The sequence below is a fragment of the Bubalus kerabau genome, chromosome 10 (genome assembly GCF_029407905.1).
Source record: "Bubalus kerabau isolate K-KA32 ecotype Philippines breed swamp buffalo chromosome 10, PCC_UOA_SB_1v2, whole genome shotgun sequence".
NCBI classification, from domain to species: domain Eukaryota; kingdom Metazoa; phylum Chordata; class Mammalia; order Artiodactyla; family Bovidae; genus Bubalus; species Bubalus kerabau.
The window spans coordinates 5,524,302-5,547,537 of NC_073633.1; the positions used below are offsets into that span (position 1 = coordinate 5,524,302).

At 43.7% G+C, this 23,236-nt stretch overlaps 1 protein-coding gene and 1 long non-coding RNA gene across 2 annotated transcripts in view; one reads left to right on the plus strand and one right to left on the minus strand.

Moving 5' to 3' along the window:
* Positions 1-7,065: 7,065 nt before the first annotated feature.
* Positions 7,066-8,934, minus strand: LOC129620381 (uncharacterized). The gene is made up of 2 exons (XR_008698500.1): positions 8,793-8,934; positions 7,066-7,414 (listed from the first exon to the last, which is right to left on the minus strand). It is a non-coding gene; the product is annotated as an uncharacterized LOC129620381 (long non-coding RNA).
* Positions 8,935-11,699: 2,765 nt separating this feature from the next.
* The window catches only part of REEP5 (receptor accessory protein 5), a 41,785-nt gene continuing 30,248 nt past the window's right edge, over positions 11,700-23,236 (plus strand). Inside the window, exons 1-2 of the mRNA XM_055536488.1 lie at positions 11,700-11,941; positions 12,603-12,696. Coding sequence (XP_055392463.1) covers positions 11,824-11,941; positions 12,603-12,696 — 212 coding nt within the window. The 5' untranslated portion in view covers positions 11,700-11,823. The remainder of the gene's footprint in view (positions 11,942-12,602; positions 12,697-23,236) is intronic.

The following is a 23,236-nucleotide window of genomic DNA, read 5'->3' on the forward strand; positions in this document are numbered from 1 at the left end:
TGCTATTCTGGGTTCTTTCCTCAGAATTACTCTCGTGGGATGGGATGCCAGAATCTCATTGTTAACAGATGTTGATTCACTGGTATAACAAACAATTGCTAATTGCTAACACATTTTGCATTAAGGTAAAACAATGATACATCTGTTTATACAATTGAAAATATCTCCCTAAAGGATAAAAAGAGATTATTAATATCAGCTGCTCGGGCAGGTCAATGATGAGCTCTCCCTCCCACTCCTCAGAGGTCTGATCACTTCACAACTGACCCCACTAGGGAAGTATTTGGAGACTGGAAGATGAGGGATAAACAGTGGATCTTTCCTATTGTTTAGTTTTTTCCACTGTCAGCACTTATAAATTTATTGTATAAAGTGGCACAAATGTTAGGGGAAGCACATTGACTGAAACCACCCACCCTGGCCAGGAACCATGGTAACCATTCACAAGAGTTATTTTATGACAGGAGGTCCTGGTAAGGAACACAGCACTAACAAGCCACCACCAACCAGAAGCATTTAGGAAAGGTCAAAAGCAGACACCACGTGTCCAACCATCTCCCCGAGTCCTTCTTGCTGGTATCCATCTTGACTGAGCAATGCATGCACCACCAGGAAGGACCCTGAGTCATAAGGATTGGCCAAAGACAACCCAGAGGCTAATCTCATCACCATAAAACTGGACATTGCAAGCCATGTGGCAGAGCAGTTCTCCTGGGTTCCTCAGCTGGGAGCCCCTTCCTAATAAAGCCTCTTGCTTTGTCAGCACATGTGTTTCCTCAGACAGTTCACTGCCAAGGGTTAGACAAGAGCCCATTCTCGGTCATGGAAGGGGCCCTCCTTTCTGCAACACAGTGCTGGTTCAAGCATGAGGTCAGCACTCTCCTAACTCCCGCCGAATCTGGGGCAAGGGGAGAGACAGACAGTAGAAGGTGACTGGTGAAGAGCGAACAAACGATACCATAAGATAGTCAAGTTGAGATGTTTTTAAAATTAACAATGGTTTTCTCTTAAGTGATGAAAAAAGTAAGTTTTGGGTTAAGATATAAAGTTTCAAATTCTCACTGATAGACCTCAAATATTATGAGAACCAGAAGGCAGGTAAAGAAGACAGAGTGCCAAAGAATTGATGCCTTAGAATTGTGGTGCTGGAGACTCCTGAAGGTCCTTTGGACAGCAAGGAGATCAAACCAATCAATCTTAAGTGAAATCAATCCTGAATATTCACTGGAAGGACTGATGCTAAGGCTGAAGCTCCAGTATTTTGGTAATCGGATGTGAACAGATGACTCATTAGAAAAGTCCCTGATGCTAGGAAAGATTGAGGGCAGAAGGAGAAGGGGATATCAGAGGATGAGATGGCTGGACGGCATCACTGATGCAATGAACATGAACTTGGGTAGACTCCAGGAGATGGTGAGGGACAGGAGGCCTGGCGTGCTACAGTCCATGGAGTCTCCAAGAATTGGACACAACTGGGTGACTGAAAAACAGCAACAACAGATGTGAGATCCAGAAAGGATGGGCCTCATCTATCTTGGCTTCTGGTGTATATTCAGGGCCTAGCAGACAGGAAGGGCTCAGTAAACAACTGTTGAATGAGTGAATATTAAGTACTGATGATTCAGTAGCCTTCTGAAAATGAGTCTACAGCCTTTAGCAAATTAAATCTAAATAGGTCTAATACTAATGGAAAGTGACTTTAAGGGCAGAGGACTTTATTCTAGAATCTTTTTTATACTTAACAAAAACAGCACTCACCATTCTCTGGTTTCACACTAAGTCATCCTGAAAAATCTACCCACGTCCAGTTGTTTTCTGTTAAAAGGTCATAGCGTGGGACTGTCTACACTAAATTATTATTCGTATAGTTGTTACTGGTAAAATCCAAAGAGCATTGCTTAACTCTTTACATTCCTCTGTCAGTGTGGATGTAATCTAAGGCAAATGAAATCATACTCTATAAAATAATGCAGATCTTCAGGCTAAGTTGGACAGAATAAAATATTATAATAAAAATATGAATAAAAATTGTAAAAAGTTATTTGAGGTAACTATAAAAATTATTTTTAAATGATTTAAAATAGAAACTTTATTTTAATTTATTAAAGAGACTTCCCTGGTGGTCCAGTGATTAAGAGTCTGCCTGCCAGTGCAGGGGACACGTGTTCGATCCCTGGTCCAGGAAGGTTCCACACGCCACAACTACCAAAGCCTCTGCACCCTAAAGCCCGTGCTCTGCAACAGAAGAAGCCACTACAACGAGAAGTCCATGCACCAGGACTAGAGAGCAGGCCCCACTCACTGCCACGAAGACAAGCCCAGGGCAGCAATAAAGACCCAGCACAGCCGTAAATAAATAAATAAAAGAGCACTCTGAAATTGAGCCAATGTTTTCCTTTTTTAGCTTATCAAGATAATGGTCTATCATCTAGGTAATGTTGCAGTCTTTTGTAGCTTAAGATGTTTGTGTCTAATCCGAATCATGGCATCCTTTAACATTAAAGTTGTGAAGCTGCTATCAAGCAATCTGAGTATAAGTTCCTCCTCCATGTTAAAGACATACACTGTAAGTAACCACAGTCCCACAAAATCCAGAAATGGAAGCTCCTCCTTTAATCCATCTCCCATACCATTGTGTTATAAACACACCAAATATACATGTGATGTAGACTTGGTATACTGTGTCAAACCTAAATTTAGTCACAATTGTATAAAACTAGAGGTTACAGCTGAATGATTAATGTTTCCAAGTTCAAACTGTTTGCATAAGAATGATCATCAAAAGTCTCAGCACTGACTTTCAGTAAATTGTATAAAGCTGGTTAAGATGATAATCATTTCATACACACATCATGATTTTTTTATACTAATACTCTCTCACTTTCAGCAGAGAGTTTTTGCTATGGTGACCAATAAGTAAGAGTTATCAGAAACAAAGGGAACTAAAAAAATCCAGCCTGTACCCCTAAATCTTATTCCAAATCCCTCAATACTAGCTAGTCATAAATCTACATCAGTGTCAGTTTTACAGAGACCACGCTGGATGGTAAGCAAAAGGCTACATGGTCAAGTCATTCTCTCCTAAGTTCATGGCAAAGTGCATAATAAAGCAAAAGTTATTTATGTATTTTAAGGAAGAGGCACGCTCTTGAGTCAATGAGCGTGGTCACAGTATGACTGATGTCAAAGAGCTGGAGGATCTTGGGCCAAAACTTGTCCAGAAAAGGCTGACAGAGCCGGAGGAGAGAGAGGAAGCATCTGGGGACTGCTAAGTGATTAAGAGCTACATATAGCAGCTTGCCTGCCACGTGTCAGAGGACAGCTTGATTTGACCGGGCACACGTTGTTAGGTCAGTTCCTTGCTCCCATCTGTGCAGGCCTGGAGAGTTCATTTCCTTTGGCCATTGCCTAGTCAAAGGATCCTAAGTGTAATAGGAAATTAGCAATTTGATTTCATTATTGTGTACCTGTGAAAACCTGCTTTCTAATCCCTTACGCACCTGGTGCCTCCACCTTATTAAGATATGTTTTCAGGGACTTCCCTGCTGGCCCAGTGGTTAAGAATCCTCCTGCCAATACAGGGAGCACAGGTTCAGTCCCTGGTCTTTGAAGATTTCACAGGCTACAGGGCAAAGAAGCCCATTTGCCACAACGACTGAGTCTGTGCACCAAACTACCTGAGTCATTCAGGCTCTAGAGCCCGTGCTCCGCAACAAGGGAGTGGCCTCTGTTGGCCGCAACTACAGAAAGGCTTCACACAGCAAAGAAGACCCAGCACAGCAAAAAAAAAAAAAAAAAAAAAAAAGCTCTCATATCCTTCATGGACACAAATTGCTAACACAAAATAGGTGACTAATAAAATTTTTTGTTTTCCTCCCTCTTCCCCATAATTGCTCATGAAAATGTACTCTTCTTTTAGAGAATTTTCATTTTCACAGATACCAAATACTGAAATTGAAAGGATGAGGCAAGAGAGGAATTTTTGACATTACTTCTTATGGCTACTTCATGTATATATGAATCTCTCAGATTAGCTAAAATTTCATCAGCACTCATGAGGCAAGGCACTCTAAGAAATGCTTGAGATGGAGTGTGCAATTTTTCTTTTTTTTGGAGTGTGCAATTTATCTCGACAACCCTATGAGGTAGTATATTAGTCCATTTAGGCTGCCATAAAAAAATCAACTGGGTGACTTAAGCAACAACATTTCTTTCTCACCGTTCTGGAGGCTAGAAAATCCAAGGTCAAGGAACTGCCAGATCTGATATCTGGTGAGAACTGGTTCACGGACGGCCATCTCTTCTCTGTGTCCTCATATGATGGAAGGAGCAGGAGAGCTCTCTGGGGAATCTTTCACAAGGGTGCTAGACCCACTCAGGAGAGCTCCACCCACGTGACCTTATTACTTCCCAAAAGATCCCATCTCCAAATACCATCACGCTGGGAGTTAGGTTTCAACACATGGATTTTGGGTGGACACAACATTCAGCCTATAGCAGGTAGACACTAACATTATCTTCACTTTATACACGGAAGAAAGTGGGGTTTTTGGAGTTGGAGAAGTTTCCTATGATTATGCAGCTAGTAAGCCAGGGCATCTACTCCAGGGCCTTAATTAAGCCTTTGCTGTATCCTGGGCAGGCCTTCAATGTGAATGAAAGGGCTACACCAGCTCACTGAGCTTAACATATTCATTCATTCTTTCCAGGGACCTTGATGCTGGTTTTGGACCCTCCGTGTATGTTGTTATGGCATGCAGAATAATGACCACCCCCTCCAAAATGTTCTTGTCCTAATATCCAGAACTTGTGATTATGTCCCCTTACATGGCAAAAGGGATGTTTTTAAGTTTATGGACCTTAAAATAGGCAGATTATCCTAGATTATGTGGGTAGGATCAACATAATCACACGACCCTAAAAATGGAAGTGGAAGGCAGATGTGTCTGAGACATGAGATGGAAGAAAAAGGAAGAGAAATTTGAAGTATGAGAGGATTCAACGGACAGCTGCTGGCTTTGAAGATGAGGAAGGAAATGGCAACCTCAGTCCTACAATCGCAAGACTCTACACGTTGCCAAAAATCCAAAATGAACCAAAGGTCAAATCTTCCTCTGAGCCTACAGAAAGGAAAATAGCCTTGCTGAGAACATGTTGATTTTAGCCCAGTGAGGCGTCTGTCAGATTTCTGACACAGATAACTATGAGACAATACAGTTGTGCTGTTTTAAGTCACCATGCTTGTGGTAATTTGTCACGGAAGCCAAAGGAAATTAATACACCTGCTCAATTCCTTCATTCAAGTTAAGTACATTTTCCTGATGCATGCACTTAAGAGAAATGCACAAAAGTGTATCTTTCTCATCCTTCTCCTACATGGAAAGAAAAGTGAAAAAATGCACACCACCCTGCAGGCTATGAGGTAAATCTGGATTGCTCTCTATGGTTGGAAACAGACCCCAGGGTCAGTGGACAATCTCAATATGGAATCCAAATGCCATGGTTTGTCCAGAACTGGCCTAACTGGTCTTGAACATAGAGAAACAACTTACCAGTGACTTATTTTCTATTTATCTCCTGTGCAGGCATTATGAGAGAACTGGAGGGGTGAAATGGACTGCACATTTTATACCTAGTGAAAATCTCTAGATTCATATGCAATACCAATGACACATGATATTCAATTTCAGACTATAAGTGTTTTGATGAACAAAAGGATATGCCTAGGTTGACTTATTTTCGCTTGTGAGAAGTTATTTTCTAGAATTCAACTTTTTGTATATTGTCACTCTGCTTATTTAATGTATATGCAGAGTACATTATGTGAAATGCTGGACTGGATGAAGCACAAGCTGGAATCAAGATTGCCGGGAGAAATATCAATAACCTCAGATATGCAGATGACACCACCCTTATGGCAGAAAGTGAAGAGGAACTGAAGAGCCTCTAGATGAAAGTTAAAGAGGAGAATGAAAAAGTTGGCTTAAAGCTCAACATTCAGAAAACTAAGATGATGGCATCCAGTCCCATCATTCCATGGCAAATAGATGGAGAAACAATGGGAACAGTGAGAGATTTTATCTTTTGGGGCACCAAAATCACTGCAGATGGTGACTGCAGCCATGAAATTAAAAGACGCTTACTCCTTGGAAGAAAAGCTATGACCAACCCAGACAGCATATTAAATAGCAGAGACATTACTTTGCCAACAAAGGTCCATCTAGCCAAAGCTACGGTTTTTCCAGTAGTCATGTATGGATGTGAAAGTTGGACTATAAAGAAAGCTGAGAGCCAAAAAATTGATGCTTTTGAGCTGTGGTGTTGGATAAGACTCTTGAGAGTCCCCTGGACTGCAAGGAGATCCAACCAGTCCATCCTAAAGGAAACCAGTCCTAAATATTCATTGGAAGGACTGATGCTGAAGCCAAACCTCCAATACTTTGGCCACCTGATGTGAAGAACTGACTCATTGGCAAAGACCCTGATGCTGGGAAAGATTGAAGACGGGAGGAGAAGGGGATGACAGAGGATGAGATGGTTGGATGGCATTACAGACTCAAGTCTGAGCAAACTCCGGGAGTTGATGATGGACAGAGAAGCCTGGCGTGCTTCAGTCCATGGGGTTGCAAAGAGTCGGACACGACTGAGAGACTGAACTGACTGAATTTCTTGTTTGATAAATGGGAACACATAATACTTTCAGTAGAAAGTGTTGAAGATTAAGATAAATGGATTTCTTTGGAAGGAATGATGCTAAAGCTGAACCTCCAGTACTTTGGCCATCTCATGCCAAGAGTTGACTTGTCAAGAGTTGACTCATTGGAAAAGACTCTGATGCTGGGAGGGATTGGGGGCAGGAGGAGAAGGGGACGACTGAGGATGAGATGGCTGGATGGCGTCACTGACTCTATGGACGTGAGTCTGAGTGAACCCCGGGAGTTGGTGATGGACAGGGAGGCCTGGCGTGCTGCGATTCATGGGGTCAGGAAGAGTTGGACATGACTGAGCGACTGAACTGAACTGAAGACAAATGAAGCAAATAAAATGTAATTCGAATGTATTCAATGAAGGACAATAATCTTCACTTTTTATTTCTTTCAATAATCTTTCTTAAATTCTACTAAACCTCTGCATTTTCCTCCTGTCATCTGGAAAGTCTGTGCCTCAGGTTTTGTTTCCTTTGTCTTTTGCTCTTTTTATTTTGATGATGTCACCACTAACCTCCTCCAGCAGAGGGATGGGGGTTGTGAGCAAACAGGGCTGTGTCCACAGGGTCGGAGGGTCTCCTGACTGAGAAGGCTAGCCACCGCCTGGGTGGCAGGATCCAGGAACATGCAGGGTTCCGCCTCCATATTTGCGGTGGAGGGAGGGTAACAAAGAGATTACGAGGCAAACTATGCACTGCAACTTCTTCCTAACATATATGAGAGGTAGAACAGAAATATATTAATAACTTCAAGCAGTTAAGAAGTTATCTTAACCTGAAGATACAGCTCGTGGAGAACTAAAGTGACCTGATTATAGGTCTCTGGCTGAATTTTGTGCTGTAGCTCAGAAAAGGGTGGAGTAACATCATTTGCATCATCCCAGGTTAGCCTGACTTCCTTCTTAGGAACTGCCAAAGTCAACCTGCTTCAGGCCAGCCTGCTCCATGGCCTTCCAGACAGAGACCTGGTCTGTCTGGTTCTCAGGTCTGTCAGCATCGGGCATCCAGGATATACTCCATGAATATGAGTAGGTGAATGGTCTGAGACCTAAGGCTGAGTTCTTATCTTCTGCATCTCTTTTCTTATCCCCGAAAGAGTCTAAGCTTTGTGGTGATGACTGAAAGAGCTAAGGGTCCCACATTGCCTAACTTGACTGTAACTTCCTAAAGGCAAGAACTATGAACTCCTTTATCTCAATTTTAGCATCAGGTTATGTTTGTCCTTCTTTCTTTCTTAAATTACTTAAGAAGGACTACCAGTGGTCCAGTGGTCAAGACTCCATACTTCCCCTGCAGTGGGTATGGGTTCGATCCCTGGTCAGGGAACTAGAGACCCTGCATGCCACGCAGTGCAGCCAAAAAATATTTATATATATTTAAGAAACACTTATTTTGGCATCAGGAACTCTTCCCAAAATTCTAGAAATAGCAGCTCATTCAATCATCATGACAACCCTGTGAAATAGATTCTAATGTCACCCCTAGAGGCACTGAAAGCTTATGTAACTTGACCAAAGTCACACAGCTAAATGATACACTGGGATTTCACCCATATAGGCCACGTCCAGAGGCTGTGCTACACACACACACACACACACACTATGCCTTACTATGCTGACTCATCTTGCCAGTGTTATAATGAAAGAGAGAAAAACTTGCAATCTAACTTCATAGAAAATTGGGAAAAATTTTAGAATTTTAGAAAATTGTAGAAAAATTTCTACAAAAGAATTCTAAATGAATACTATGCTTCTAGATACGTCATGCATAACTGATATACTACAAATGTTGACACAATATGAAAAGTTGAGATAAAAATATAGGTTGATTTGAACACTTAAAGGACATTGCTCCTTGGCTTAAAAAATAATAATACTATCAAATTGTGAATCATTTGAAGTTCTCAAAAACATGACCTTGACTTCCAGACAAATGAGTAATTACTGTATTTACTTAGGAAATTAAATTCACAACTGGCTAAAAACTTAAAATTCAGTTAATCTGGTAGCCAGTTGTATCGGTTAGGGCTGCTGTAACAAAGTCCCAGAAACTGCCTGTCTTCAATGAAAGACATGTATTGTCTCACAGTTCGGACGCCAGATGGCCAGGATCAGGTGTTGGTAGAGCTGGTTTCCTTCGAGATCTATGAGGGCAGGTCTCTCTTTGTGGCTTGTAGAAGTCTGGCTTCTCCCCATGTGTCTTCACCTTGTATTTCCTCTGTCGATGTCTGTCTCTATCTCATCCAAATTTCCTCATTTTATAAGTACACTAGTCATACTGGATTAGAGCTCACCCAGATAAACTCATCTTAATTTACTACCTTTATAAAGATCTTACCTCCAAATGAGAAGGAGATTATCACTCCAGCTTATCTTTTTTGAAGACACTATCTGACCCATATCAGCAGTACATTGGATGAATCACAAGCTGGAATCAAGGGAGAAATATCAACAACCTCAGCTATGCAGATGATACCACTCTAATAATGGCAGTGAAGTGGTATGGTATGCCTCATTTCCCTCCTTTAAATGAGGATAAAACAGTATCTACCCTATGCTGTCATGAGAATTATGTGAATCCGTGCATGAAACACTTAGAATACTTAGTAGCACAATGCATGTTAGATATTCATTAATTCAACAAATTGTTACTGAACACCTATTAAGTATCAGGTACTATTCTAGGGGTCTGAGATACAGACATAAAGAAAACAGCCCAAAACACCCCATTTTGTGGATCTCATAATTTAGAGGGGGAAGAAAAAAAATACAAAAAGTAGAACATAGAATGTCAGAGAGTAGTCAGTCTTGTAGAACAAAAAAGCAAAAGCAAGACACAGGTTAGAGAGTGTTAGGGCTGCAATTCTGGATCAGAGGGGACCTTATAGATTCATCATTTGAGCAAGGACCTGATGAATGGGAGAAGACATAAGCGCTTATCTGGAGGTTTTAGATAGAGAAGGGCTTCCCCACTTCAGCACTACTGACATTTGGGGCTGGATTTTTCTTTATGGGGGCCTGACCTGTGCATTGCAGGATGTTTAGCAGCATCCCTGCTAGATGCTTTTTGCAATTGAGTAGCATCTGCCACCCTAGTTGTGACCACCTGTCTTACAAGCAAAGATGTCTCCAGACATTGTCACATGTCCTGGGGGAACAGAATCACTGCTGGTTGAGGACCACTGAGGTAGAAGGAAAGTGAGAGCTCCGGGGCGGGAGAGTGCTCAGCTTGTTTGAAGCACAGCTAGGAAGCACACAATACGAGATGAGATCAGAAGGGAGAAGGATGAACCATACACATACCACCTGTAACTTTGAGGCCATTCTTTCCATCAACAGAAACTACTGGAGGGTTAAGAGCAAAAAGACAGCACAAATTGACCCACAATTTAGAAAGACCCGAGTAGCTGCCACACTGAGAATTGTCCATAGGTAGAAAGACAGAAATGGACACCTCAGCAGGATGGTAATCACAGTAATCTTATTATATATTTGCTTTTTGTTTGTTTAATTTGGTCACTGATTTGGCTGGGTAGTGATGGGACTAGTGAGAGAACTGAGCTAAGATCTGGGGAAGAAAAGAGGAAGGAGAATTAGCATAAAAGGAAAAGCCTAAGAATGGGCAAGGGAGCTTTTCGTGGAAGTGGAAGGCAGTTTGAAAGAGGGTGAAGAGAGAATGTTGGGGGCCGGTGAATGCTTTCCTAAGGAATCGTAGCTCTGGTCTGTAAGGGATGGGGAAACGTTGAAGCTTAAGCAACAAGGAAAACTCTGCAGCAGGGTACAGGTCACAGGAGTCAGAAAGACTACTTTCCAAGGGAGTTTCCTGAATTAACATGCTACTGCTGCTGTTAAGTCGCTTCAGTTGTGTCCGACTCTGTGCGACTCCATAGAAGGCAGCCCATCAGGCTCCACCGTCCCTGGGATTCTCCAGGCAAGAACACTGGAGTGGGTTGCCATTTCCTTCTCCAATGCATGAAAGTGAAAGTGAAAGTGAAGTCGCTCAGTCGTGTCAGACCCTTAGCGACCCCATGGACTGCAGCCTACCAGGCTCCTCCGTCCATGGGATTTTCCAGGCAAGAGTACTGGAGTGGGGTGCCATTGCCTCCTTGTCACCATTCCTAGGGGTGCCATAGGAGCCATAAAAAGAGCTTATATTTAGGTGGATGAAGAGCAGGAGCCGGACCTTCTGAAGGAAGAAAAGCGAAGTCCTGCCCTAAGACTTGGACCTATTTTCTCCAGAGTAATTTTGCTTCTAGGCAAGAACGGGGCTTCCCTGATGGCTCAGGAGTTTAATGCTTGAGTCAGGAAGATCCCTTGGAGTAGGAAATCACAACTCACTCTGGTATTCTTGCCTGGCAAATTCCTGTGGACAGAGTAGCCTGGCGGGCTACAGTCCATAGGGTCGCAAAGAGTCGGACAATGACTGAGCGACTAGACAACCACAAGGCAAGCAAACGTTACTGTCTCTGAGGCTAGAAACATTTCCGTGGTATCAGAGATCGAGCGAATGCCAAGCCCACCATGAAATGGTTTAAGTTGTGCAGTACTTTTCTTGGAAATGGTGTCCCCAGAGTAGGGTGTCTTGTTTCTTCAAGGGTTTTTTCAAAAAGACTGTTATCTGTAAGTAAGAAAAGCTATGCCGAGTACCGGCCATGAAAGAAAAAGCAGGTCTGCAATCAAACAGTTCTTGGGGGTTGGTCGTGCATTTCAATTTTTAAGTGGAAAATGTGTTAGTAGATATAACACAGCAGTGTAGGTCCATCAAACCAGTCCTCCTACTTTGTAGGTGGCAGCAACAAGGCCGCCTGCCTCCACTTTCCTTCTGTCCTTCTGTCCAGTCCGATTTCTGAAAGGGGCTCACTCAGTTAACAGAGGTGGGGGCGGAGGGGCGGCCGCCGGGCAGGGAGCCGCGGGCGCCCGGCCGCAGCCCAGGGTGTGGCGCCGGGCGCGGCGCCCGGGCGCGAGAGGGGCGGGCAGCGGGCGGGCGGGGCCGGAGCGGGGCTGCGCAGAACCGCCGGGGACGCGTCAGTCGCCCGCCCCGCCGCCCCGGCGCAGTCACCTCGCTCTGCGGCCACCGGCACCAGGAACAGCACCAGGCGGAGCGCGACGGTCCCCGCCATGTCTGCAGCCATGAGGCAGAGGTTCGACCAGTTCCTGCACCAGAAGAACTGCATGACTGACCTCCTGGCCAAGATCGAGGCCAAGACCGGCGTGAACCGGAGCTTCATCGCGCTCGGTGAGTGCAGGGCCGGTGCCCGCGGGGTCCTGCCCCGCCTGGACCGGGGGCAGCTGTCTCATCCGCTGCCGGGAAGGCCCACGGGGACCGCGGGGTCGGTGACAGATGGGGGCGAGCGGCGGGCACCTTCAGGGACGGGACTGGCTGCCTGGACAGGCCAGAGCCGCCCGGCGAAGGGGCGCCCAGGGCGCCGGGCGCAGGGACCGCTGACGCTGACGTGTCTGCCCCGCGGCCAGACGCCAAGCGCAGTGGCGGAGCGCAGGGCTGGCGCGGAGCGGCGCAGCCCCTACGGGAGGGCGCGCGGTGCCCGTGGCGGAACACCGGGTACTCGCCAGGCTCGGGGCCGGGAAGGGGTGTCCCCGCGGGAGCGGAGGGGCTGCGGGCCGGCCAGGGAATCCCGACTTCTCTAGACCCTCGGGGAAGGAAAGAAACGGCTCCTCCAGCTGGTGTGCCCCTTGAGGGGAGGATAGTGGAAGGAAGGGCACAGATAGGAGGCCTGCCGGGTATCCTCAGACCCGAGGCAAAGCCCTGCGAAGGCGCAGGCCCTGCAGTGGTGCGGTTTGTTTTTCTCCATCGCCTAGAACGAGCCAAGCAGTGCGCTGTGGGCGGGGGCTGCGGCTGCAGCGTGCCACCCGACCCACTTCTGTCCTCGCGTCTCCAGGTGTCATCGGGCTGCTGGCGTTGTACCTGGTGTTCGGTTATGGAGCCTCTCTCCTCTGCAACCTGATAGGATTTGGTTACCCAGCCTACGTCTCGTAAGTGACTCTCCCTGCAACTGTCCCTTCCTCCCCTTCCCCCATCCAGAGTGGTCCTAGTTACTTCACATCCCCATTTTCCAGGAAGAGTGGTCAAAGGACCAGAGAGGAGTAACTCACCGCTTAAGGTTACACATTTTAGAGGCTTAACTTGACATCTGATTTCCTGATGACTAGCCAAAATGTATGTTTCATCAGCTTATAGTGGCAGGGTGTGTGCCTTCTAACAGCTCCATAAGTGAAAGGTAGAACATAGTGGACCTTTACTTTTGCAGAGATCTCACCGGGTACAGAGAGTGGATTATTGTTGTATTAGTTGCTAAGTCATGTCTGGTTCTTTGCAACCCCATGGACTGTAACCCACCACCCTTTTCTGTCTTTGGGGTTCTCCAGGCAAGAATACTGGAGTGGGTTGCCATTTCCTTCTCCAGGGGATCTTCCCTTACCAGGGATGGAACCCACCTCTCCTACATTGGCAGGCAAATTCTTTACCATTGAGCCTCCAGGGAAACTCATACAGAGAGTGGATTCCTTCTCCCTAATAGTTATTTAAATGTGCATTTCACCTTATATTTATGTACATAGTAAAACCCCATCATTTGGAGCTGGAGAAGGAAATGGCAACCCACTCCAGTATTCTTGCCTGGAGAATCCCATGGACGGAGGAGCTTGGTGGGCTACAGTCCACAGGTCGCAGAGTCAGACACGACTGAGCGACTTCACTTTCACTTAATTCAGATTTACTCTACAGTGTGTTTAATTTTAAAATATTGTCCAATTTCATTTTTCCCCATTCATTGAAATAGGAATTATTCTTTCCCTTAAATGAATTTTGTTTTACTCTACAGCTGTTCCTGAGAACTCTGATGGGTTTTACTTTCATTGAGTTGGTCTCTACAACTTTCCTCAACCATAAAGATAAAAATAAAGGAAAAAAATTTCAGCTGGAAGACTAAGACACCAATAATACATGATTACACCTTGTCTATCATAGACCTGGCTAGAATTTAATATGTGACTAGAAAGTGGAAATGTGTTTTAGGAAAATGTTAGTTCTGACTTGAACAGTTAAATCGAAAGTGCCTAAGTAGTAGTTACTGAATTAGTCAGGTACAGACTCTTAGTGGCTCCAGAAAATCTAGCTACAGATAGGCTACTACTTGGTTTTGAATTTGGAGATCCTCCCCAGCATTGGAGAAGGAAATGGCAACCCACTCAAGTGTTCTTGCCTGGAGAATCCCGTGGACGGAGGAGCCTGGTAGGCTGCCGTCTATGGGGTTGCACAGAGTCGGACACGACTGAAACGACTTAGCAGCAGCAGCAGCAGCCCCAGCATTATGTGCTAAAGTACCATACATATTGTTTGTGTATGCCAAATGGTGAAGACCGACCAGAAAAACTGGATTGACTTTCAGATCAATGAAAAATTATCTCCTGTGCATGCTCAGTCCTGCTCTTTGTGACCCCATGGACTGTAGCCTGCCAGCCTCCTCTATCCGTGGAATTTTTCCAGGCAAGAATACTGGAAACATTTGCCATTTCTTCCTCCAGGGGTTCTTCCCGACTCAGGGACCAAACGCTTGTCTCTGGGGAACACTTTTGTAAGGTTTAAAAAAGCTGCTTGAATTGTTTTAAACTAGCAGAGACTATGGCTCTTTAAAAATACCGCAGAGCTTAAAAAATGTTTTCTCCACATCAGTGCCATTTGATGTATAATCTTGTGAGAACCATAACCTTGTCTGTTGGTGTGATTAGATCTTTGGTATAGGCTTTAGAAAAGTAAAAATCTGTTTCTCGGTAGGGTGTGTAGACCTGTGTATATGGAAGTGGATGTGACTAAAGGCAGACAGAGCTTGGACAAGCTTTTCCTTGGCCTACTGAATTAATTCTAGCCATTTTTAAAGTCATATTTTAAAGTAATTTCAAGTGAGTCAATTTAAGTTTTATCATTTGTTTAAAGTCATTTTTTAATTCATTTTCTACATAGTCCATTGAATATTATTGGCTGTTTTTATTTAGAAGAAGCTAAATGTCCCTAGGAATTCTTTGAAATGGTAGACATGATCATATTTCTGAGGTAAATGGGCTTTATATATTTTAGAATTTCTCTATTCATCAAGTAGACACACTTTATTTTCTTTTCTATCTGAGTACTCTGAGGCAAAGTGACATTTGTAGTACATTTTAACAGGAGTGATGAGTATTAGAAATCTAATAAAAGGGTTTTAATGACTTAAATAAAAATTCAGGGAATAATTGATGAGTACCTACATCTATTAGTATTTGTTCATAGGGTGTTTCCTTTTGGTAGATCCAACTCTTACTTTTAAAATGAACATGGTTGTTCAGTCACTAAATTGGTATATGACTCTTTGTGACCCCGTGGACTACAGCACATCAGGCCTCCCTGTCCTTCACTATCTCACAGAATTCGCTCAAAGTCATGTTCATTGAGTTGGTGACGCCATCCAACCATCTCATCCTCTGTCACCCCCTTCTCTTCCTGCCTTCAATCTTTCCTGGCTCCAGGGTCTTTTCCAATGAGTCAGCTCTTTGCATCAGGTGGCCAAAGTATTGGAGGTTCAGCATCAGTCCTTCCAGTGAATATTCAGGGTTGATTTCCTTTAGGATTGACTGATTTGATCTTGCTGTCCAAGGGACTCTCATTTAAAATGAATACAGGATTCTGTATCATTAAGTGAAGGTTGGTCTCTGTGGGTGCTTAGATTCTTCCCTAAGACTGCCCACTGGAAGTATCTGAGGAGCCTTAAAAATGACTGATTCCTGGGCCCTGCCCCTGAAGATTATGATGTAATTACTCTCAGGTGCAACATGGGTTTTGGAATTTTTAAAGGAGTCTCATTTTTAAAGGTCATGCTGAGAAGCCCCAGTATAAAGCAGCAGTGTAGCTTGTGCTTAATATACTTGAAGAGGGGGATTGAAGGGGTGGAAGAATGGCCCGCAGACCCTGGGGAGGGTCTAGAGGCCCACCTGGCCTCTGCTTTATGAAAGAGATTCAAGGAGACTGTAAGCACAATAAAGCATACAGACCCCCAGTTAGGAAACACTTGAGGCAATCACTGTTACATTAGCCTAATAAGTCTGTTCATTGCTTAACCAATGTGACGGTGTAATTGTCAGAAAGAAAGTCCTTGCAAATGGTGCTATTCGTAGCACCTAAATCAGCGTTACTCAAGATGTGATCTGCCATCACTCTAATTGTTCTCGTCCGATGGAATTCTTGCCAGCCAGAGTGTTGTTTTTTTTTTAAATACAGGTTCATCTAGTAATATTAAGCAAACACCAAATGCTACCCATGCACCGTGGCAGCATCTCAGATACACAGGGACTAAGGCGGACATAGTCCCCATCTGTGCACGGATAGACCACATAGTAAACTGCAGTAAATAATGAAATAGTGACCGTGCGGTGAGTCCTCCACAGAGCACCCACAGGGAGCTGTGGGAGAGGCTAACAGCAGGGACCCCTGCAGATTACTCATCTGAGCTACTATTGGAGTTAAGACTTGATGGATGGGAAGGTGCCAGCTGAGAGCAGACCCTGGAGGGGGAAGCAATGTGCGCCAGGCCCTGGAGGCACTGGTGCACTGGGAGCTCTGAGAGGGAAGAGGGGCGAAGGAGGGCCAGAGGGGGCACGTGTCAGCCAGCCACGGCTACTGGCTGACACGTCCAGTGTGCAGGTTATTTCAGGTAGTTGTGGGGAATTTGCATGTTTTCTGACTGCCTTGGATGGGTTCGAAATAAGAGGTGACGTGAAGATTTACATTCTTAAGGTCATTCTGGCTGCTGTGATCTCTGGAAGGAATTAGTGATCCCGCCAAACTATTGCTAATCCCTTTCTTTCTCACCTTTCCGTGTTCACTCCTGCCGCTTCATCTCCTTGGGCCATCAGATTGTGCTATTTAATGGTCCCTGTTGGGTGGCCAACAATGGTCAAGCTTGGTTGACCAAGAGGCTGCAGGGTGCAGAAATAAAATTTGGGAAAGCTCGTCTGTCTTCCCAGCTTTTCTCATGGCTCACTACCTTGGGAAATATGTGGGTGGGGCTGAGGTGCTCCTGGCTTCCTGCCAGGTCTTGGCGGCGTGTTGGAGCCAAAGACAGCTAGAGGCCTGGCCAGCCCTCCATGCAGTGGAACCAGCTTGTTATCAGGAGGCCCCTTCCTACTGGTTACTCTTATTTTCTGTGCAGATAATTTCCCTTTGAGAGCAGGACCTTTATCCTCTTCCTCTACGTTTCCAGACTTTTTGGCCACCCTGTATAGGCAGTTTGAAATGTCATCCCAGCCTTCTCATTATCAAGAGCTGTTGACAGAAAGACTTTAATCTCCCTACTTCCTTCTATTACTGATAAGAGAAAGCAGACTACTGGATAGTCATAGGAAACTTTATTACCACAGTGGACCTGCCCTTCCCCCATTTTTTGCTGAGATAGAAGTCTCATGCAACCCTTTTAAAGTATACAGATTTAGCAGTTAATATATTTATAAAGTTTTGCAACCATCTTTGTTTCTGGGGTGGCCCTGCATTTATTAACAAGTCTTTCTGAGAGACCTCTCAGGAGTGTATACTACACTAAAGCATCAGAGTTGGAGCTGAGACCCAAGACAACCTCCTCCCAGTGGTCCTGGAATGTGGTGGCTGTTCTTGACTGCTTTTTTATTCAAGTGGAATAGGAGGGAAAGCCTAATGGCTTTGTTTTCTCTTTTTGTCTTTGTCCTGAAGATAAGGGAAAGGAGGAGGGCTTGCTTTCTGTACAACCCAGCAACCTATTTGTTTGAAATTCTATTAAAACATCTATTACTTTTTCTCCTTTTTATTTCATATTTTTCTTAGGGATCAGGTGGCCACCTTCCTGGGACTATCAGAGTTGGGCCTTAGCGTTCAAACGGGTAGTCTGATCATCAACGCTTTTCAAAAGATCCAGAGAGAGTTTAGAAGGTTTTCCAAGGTCACACAGAGGCTAGGCTTGGTCTGGAGCCTCAGTTAAGTGCGCAGGAATGTTAAAGCACGTTCAGGAGTATTTTAGCGCCAAGCTTGAGAAGATACTGGATGCTCTGAGTCCAGCATTTTAATGTCTATATTTAATCTAATGTTTGGCAGCATTTTTCAGATCTCATACCCACTGGGTGATGCGTCATTTTATCTTCTGTGTGTCCTCACCAGCCCGATTTAAGCTTTTGCTATCAGTACAAGCAGTGTGACTGCTTTTAGCTCCTTGTGGAGCTGTTGAATAACTGTGTGGCACTTAATTTAATAAACACTTAAATATCTCTGTTTAAGTGCTTTACAAATATAGCTCATTTAATCCTCATGACAGCCCTGTGATGTAAGTATTATGATTATTCCTGTTTTACAGATGAGGAAACAGAGAAACAGAACTAATTTGATTATGGTCTCACAACAGTGGATGATTAAACTGATGTTTTAGCCTAGGGAGTCTGGCCGCAGAGTCCATGTTTTAAACTTCTGTTATATTGCTTCCCATATGGCTCTTTAAGTGTCCCACAGAGGCCAAAACTTTCCATAGGGATGAAAATTAATTGTTGATATAACTTTTTCTTTATCCATATGACACTGTCAATGCAAATACATCAACTTCATGCAGTATGTTTCTCAAGGTACTGCCATTCCAAATCATATCTGCACACACAATAATTTGCAGTGTGTTATAACTGTGGATTAGAATATATTACTAACAAGTTCTTTCTCTTGTCTGATGTGATGTAGCATTGATTTATGATGGCAGCGCTATACATCGTTATATGCAGAAACCTCTTTTTTAACTGTGCACAGCCAGATGGCACACTGCATTGGGTCTTCTAAGCAAATGCGGCTTGCCTTCAGTTCTTTGTCAGGAGGCAGCACATCTCAGGGAGGCGAGATGTTTGGGGATGATCTGTATGAAGTCTTATACTTCTCCATCAGAGGGCCGACAAACTGAAAAACACAGTCACAGAAAACTCACCAATCTAATCACATTGACCACAGCCTTGTCTAACTCCATGAAACTATGAGCCATGCCCATGGGGCCACCCAAGACAGGTGGGTCATGGTGGAGAGTTCTGACAGAATATGGTCCACTGGAGAAGGGAATGGCAAACCACTTCAGTATTCTTTCCTTGAGAACCCCAGGAACAGTATGAAAAGGCAAAAAGATAGGACACTGAAAGATGAACTCCCCAGGTTGGTAGGTGCCCAATATACTACTGGAGATAAGAGGAGAAATAACTTCAGAAAGAATGAAGGGATGGAGCCAAAGTAAAAACAACACCCAGTTGTGGATGTGACTGGTGATGGAAGCAAGGTCTGATGCTATAAAGAGCAATATTGCATAGGAACCTGGAATGTTAGGTCCATGAATCAAGGCAAATTGGAAGTGGTCAAAAAGGAGATAGCAAGAGTGAACGTCAACATTTTAGGAATCAGCGAACTAAAATGGACGGGAATGGGTGAATTTAACTCAGATGACCATGATATCTACTACTGTGGGCAAGAATCCCTTAGAAGAAATGTCGTAGTCAACAAGAGTCCAAAATGCAGTACTTCGGTGCAGTCTTAAAAACAAAGGCATGATCTCTGTTCATTTCCATGGCAAACCATTCAAATTCACGGTAATCCAAATCTATGCCCCAACCAGTAAAGCTGATGAAGCTGAAGTTGAACAATTCTATGAAGACCTACAAGACCTTCTAGAATTGACACCCCAAAAAACTGTCCATTTCACTATAAGGGACTGGAATGCAAAAGTAGGAAGTCAAGAAACACCCAGAGGAACAGGCAAATTTGGCCTTGGAGTACGGAACGAAGCAGGGAGAAGGCTAATAGAGTTTTGCCAAGAGAACATACTGATCATTGCAAACACCCTCTTCCAGCAACACAAGAGACGACTCTATGCATGGACATCACCAGATGGTCAATACCAAAATCAGATTGATTATATTCTTTTATCAGCAAAAACAAGACTGGGAGCTGGCTTTGGCTCAGATCATGAACTCTTTATTGCCAAATTCAGACTTAAATTGAAGAAAGTAGGGAAAACCACTAGATCATTCAAGTATGACCTAAATCAAATCCCTAATGGTTATACAGTGGAAGTGAGAAATAGATTTAAGGGACTAGATCTAATAGACAGAGAGCCTGATGAACTATGGACAGAGGTTTGTGACATTGTACAGGAGACAGGGATCAAGACTATACCCAAGAAAAAGAAATGCAAAAAAGCAAAATAGCTGTCTGAGGAGGCTTACAAATAGCTGTGAAAAGAAGAGAAGCAAAAAGCAAAGGAGAAAAGGAAAGATACACCCATTTGAATGCAGAGTTCCAAAGAATAGCAAGGAGAGATAAGAAATCCTTCCTCAGCGATCAATGCAAAGAAACAGAGGAAAACAATAGACTGGGAAAAACTAGAGATCTCTTCAAGAAATTAGAGATACCAAGGGAACATTTCATGCAAAGATGGGCTCAATAAAGGACACAAATGGTATGGACCTAACAGAGGCAGAAGATCTTAAGAACAGGTGGCAAGAAGACACAGAAGAACTGTACAAAAAAGATCTTCACGACCCAGATAATTATGATGTGATCACTCACCTAGAGCCAGACATCCTGGAATGTGAAGTCAAGTGGGCCTTAGTAAGCATCACTATGAACAAAGCTAGTGGATGTGATGGAATTCCAGTTGAGCTATTTCAAATCCTAAAAAGATGATGCTGTGAAAGTGTTGCACTCAATATACCAGCAACTTTGGAAAACTCAGCGGTGGCCACAGGACTGGAAAAGGTCTGTTTTCATTTCAGTCCCTAAGAAAGGCAATACCAAAGACTGCTCAAACTACCGCACAACTGCACTCATCTCACATGCTAGTAAAGTAATGCTCAAAATTCTCCAAGTGAGTCTTCAACAGTATGTAAACCATAAACTTCCAGATGTTCAAGCTGGATTTAGAAAAGGCAGAGGAACCAGAGATCAAATTGCCAACATCTGCTGGATCATGGAAAAAGCAAGAGAGTTCCAGAAAAACATCTATTTCTGCTTTATTGACTATGCCAAAGCTTTCAACTGTGTGGATCACAACAAACTGTGGAAAATTCTGAAAGAGATGGGAATACCAGACCACCTGACCTGCCTGTTGAGAAATCTGTATGCAGGTCAGGAAGCAACAGTTAGAACTGGATGTGGAACAACAGACTGGTTCCAAATAGGGAAAGGAGTATGTCAAGGCTGTATCTTGTCACCCTGCTTATTTAACTTAAATGAAGAGTACATCATGAGAAACACTGGGCTGGATGATGCACAAGCTGGAATCAAGATTGCCGGGAGAAATATCAATAACCTCCAACATGCAGATGATACCACCCTTATGGTAGAAAGTGAAGAAGAACTAAAGAACCTCTTGATGAGTATGAAAGAGGAGAGTGAAAAAGTTGGCTTAACGCTCAACATTCAGAAAACAAAGATCATGGCATCTGGTCCCATCACTTCATGGCAAATAGATGGGGAAACAGTGTAAACGGTGTCAGACTTTATTTTGGGGGGCTCCAAAATCACTGCAGATGGTGACTGCAGCCATGAAATTAAAAGATGCTTACTCCTTGGGAGAAAAATTATGACCAACCTAGACAGCATATTAAAAAGCAAATACATTACTTTGCCAACAAAGGTCTGTCTAGTCGAAGCTATGATTTTTCCAGTTGTCATGTAGGGATGTGAGAGTTGGACTATAAAAAAAACTGAGCACCGAAGAATTGATGGTTTTGAACTGTGGTGTTGGAGAAGACTCTTGAGAGTCCCTTGGACTGCAAGGAGATCCAACCAGTCCATCCTAAAGGAGAGCAGTCCTGAATATTCATTGGAAGGACTGGTGTTGAAACTGAAACTCCAATCCTTTGGCCACCTCATGCGAAGAGCTGACTCATTTGAAGAGACCCTGATGCTGGGAAAGATTGAAGGCGGGAGGAGAAGGGGACGACAAAGGATGAGATGGTTGGATGGCATCATTGACTCAATGGACATGAGTTTGAGTGAACTCTGGGAGTTGTTGATGGACAGGGAGGCCTGGCGTGCTGCAGTCCATGGGGTCACAAAGAGTTGGCACGACTGAGGGACTGAACTGAATTGAGCTGTATGAAGTCAGATTGGAAAAGGGGATGGTGAAGGGGAATACAGTCAGAATAACTACAAGGGTTGTACTACAGTCAATCACAAGTGAAAGCTATAGCATTTTAGCAGACAGTACACAGCAGATAACACGAGGAAAGGTAGGCTAAAAAGGGTTGAAATCTAGCTAGTTACAGTCTGCAGTGGCAGACCCCTGAACAGAGGTTCACCACCCAGAGGGGAGTTTAGGAAGGTCGCCGTGGTGTGACTGACAGTTCTGAATCACTTTCCGTCTCACGAGAGCAAGTCTTGTGAACCAGAGCTAGGCTTCCCTAATGGTGCTGGAGGATGTGTATTTGTGTTTCTCTCATAGACTTATTAGTAAGGAATGTGTTTGTTTTCTTGTGTTTTTTATATAACTTGTAATTATCTTTTTTCTTTTACATTCATGAGCACATGGGAGCAGATATATTTTCCACTCAGCTGCTTATGTCCCCATTACACCCGGTTTTCTCTCTGCAACTGTGTGTTCCTTGTTAGGAGAGCTGCAGGGCAGGGCGGCGCATGCCCACACTTTCCTTCTCTGGCCTACTGGGTACTTGGACCAAAAATACAACTGACAGTCTGTAAATGTTGCCTTAAGCACCACTGAGGTCGTAAAATTTACATTTGTCAGCTGTTTGCTGGTTGTTTTCACTTTGTATTATGGTTAGTATTACTGAACTATTTTAAGATGAAGGAGTTATGGAGAAAACTGTAACACTAATAAGTTATCCTTATAGGCACCTGTGACTATTTTGTAGATAATTACAGCCAGTACTTTGGTTATGTTTTTGCTTTTTTCCTTTCGCCTGTGTCATAGAGAAAAGAAAGTTTTGAGGAGCGAATAAGATGAATGATTTGAGTGATTTATTCATAATGTAGTTTCTGGGCTCTGAAGCAGTTGTAGAGGGAGACTTCATTCCAGACTCTGTTCTGGAGTGTTCCCTGTGAACTTTATTTTTTTTTTTCTTTTTTTTTTTTTTTTTTTTTTTTTTTTTTTCCCTGTGAACTTTAATGAACTGTTTTTTTGTTCTCTTCATGGAGGCCCTGGAGATAAGATCTATTTGTTCTTCCGAGCTGCCTTCCTCTTCCCCCTGTCCTAGAGCTTTCTTTTTTTAGGACTTTGAATGAGGACTCCATTTTTCAAGTTAATATCCTTGAATAGTATTTAAAACAAGTATAGAGACTTTGCTGATGGTCCAGAGGCTAAGACTCCACACTCCCAATTCGAGGGGCCCAGATGCATTTCCTAGACGGGGAAGTAGATACCACATGCCATGACTAAAAGACCCTGCATGCTATAACTAAAGATCAAAGCTCCCCATGCCACACTAAGAGCCAGGACAGCCAAATAGATAAAAAAATATATTAAAAAATAAAATC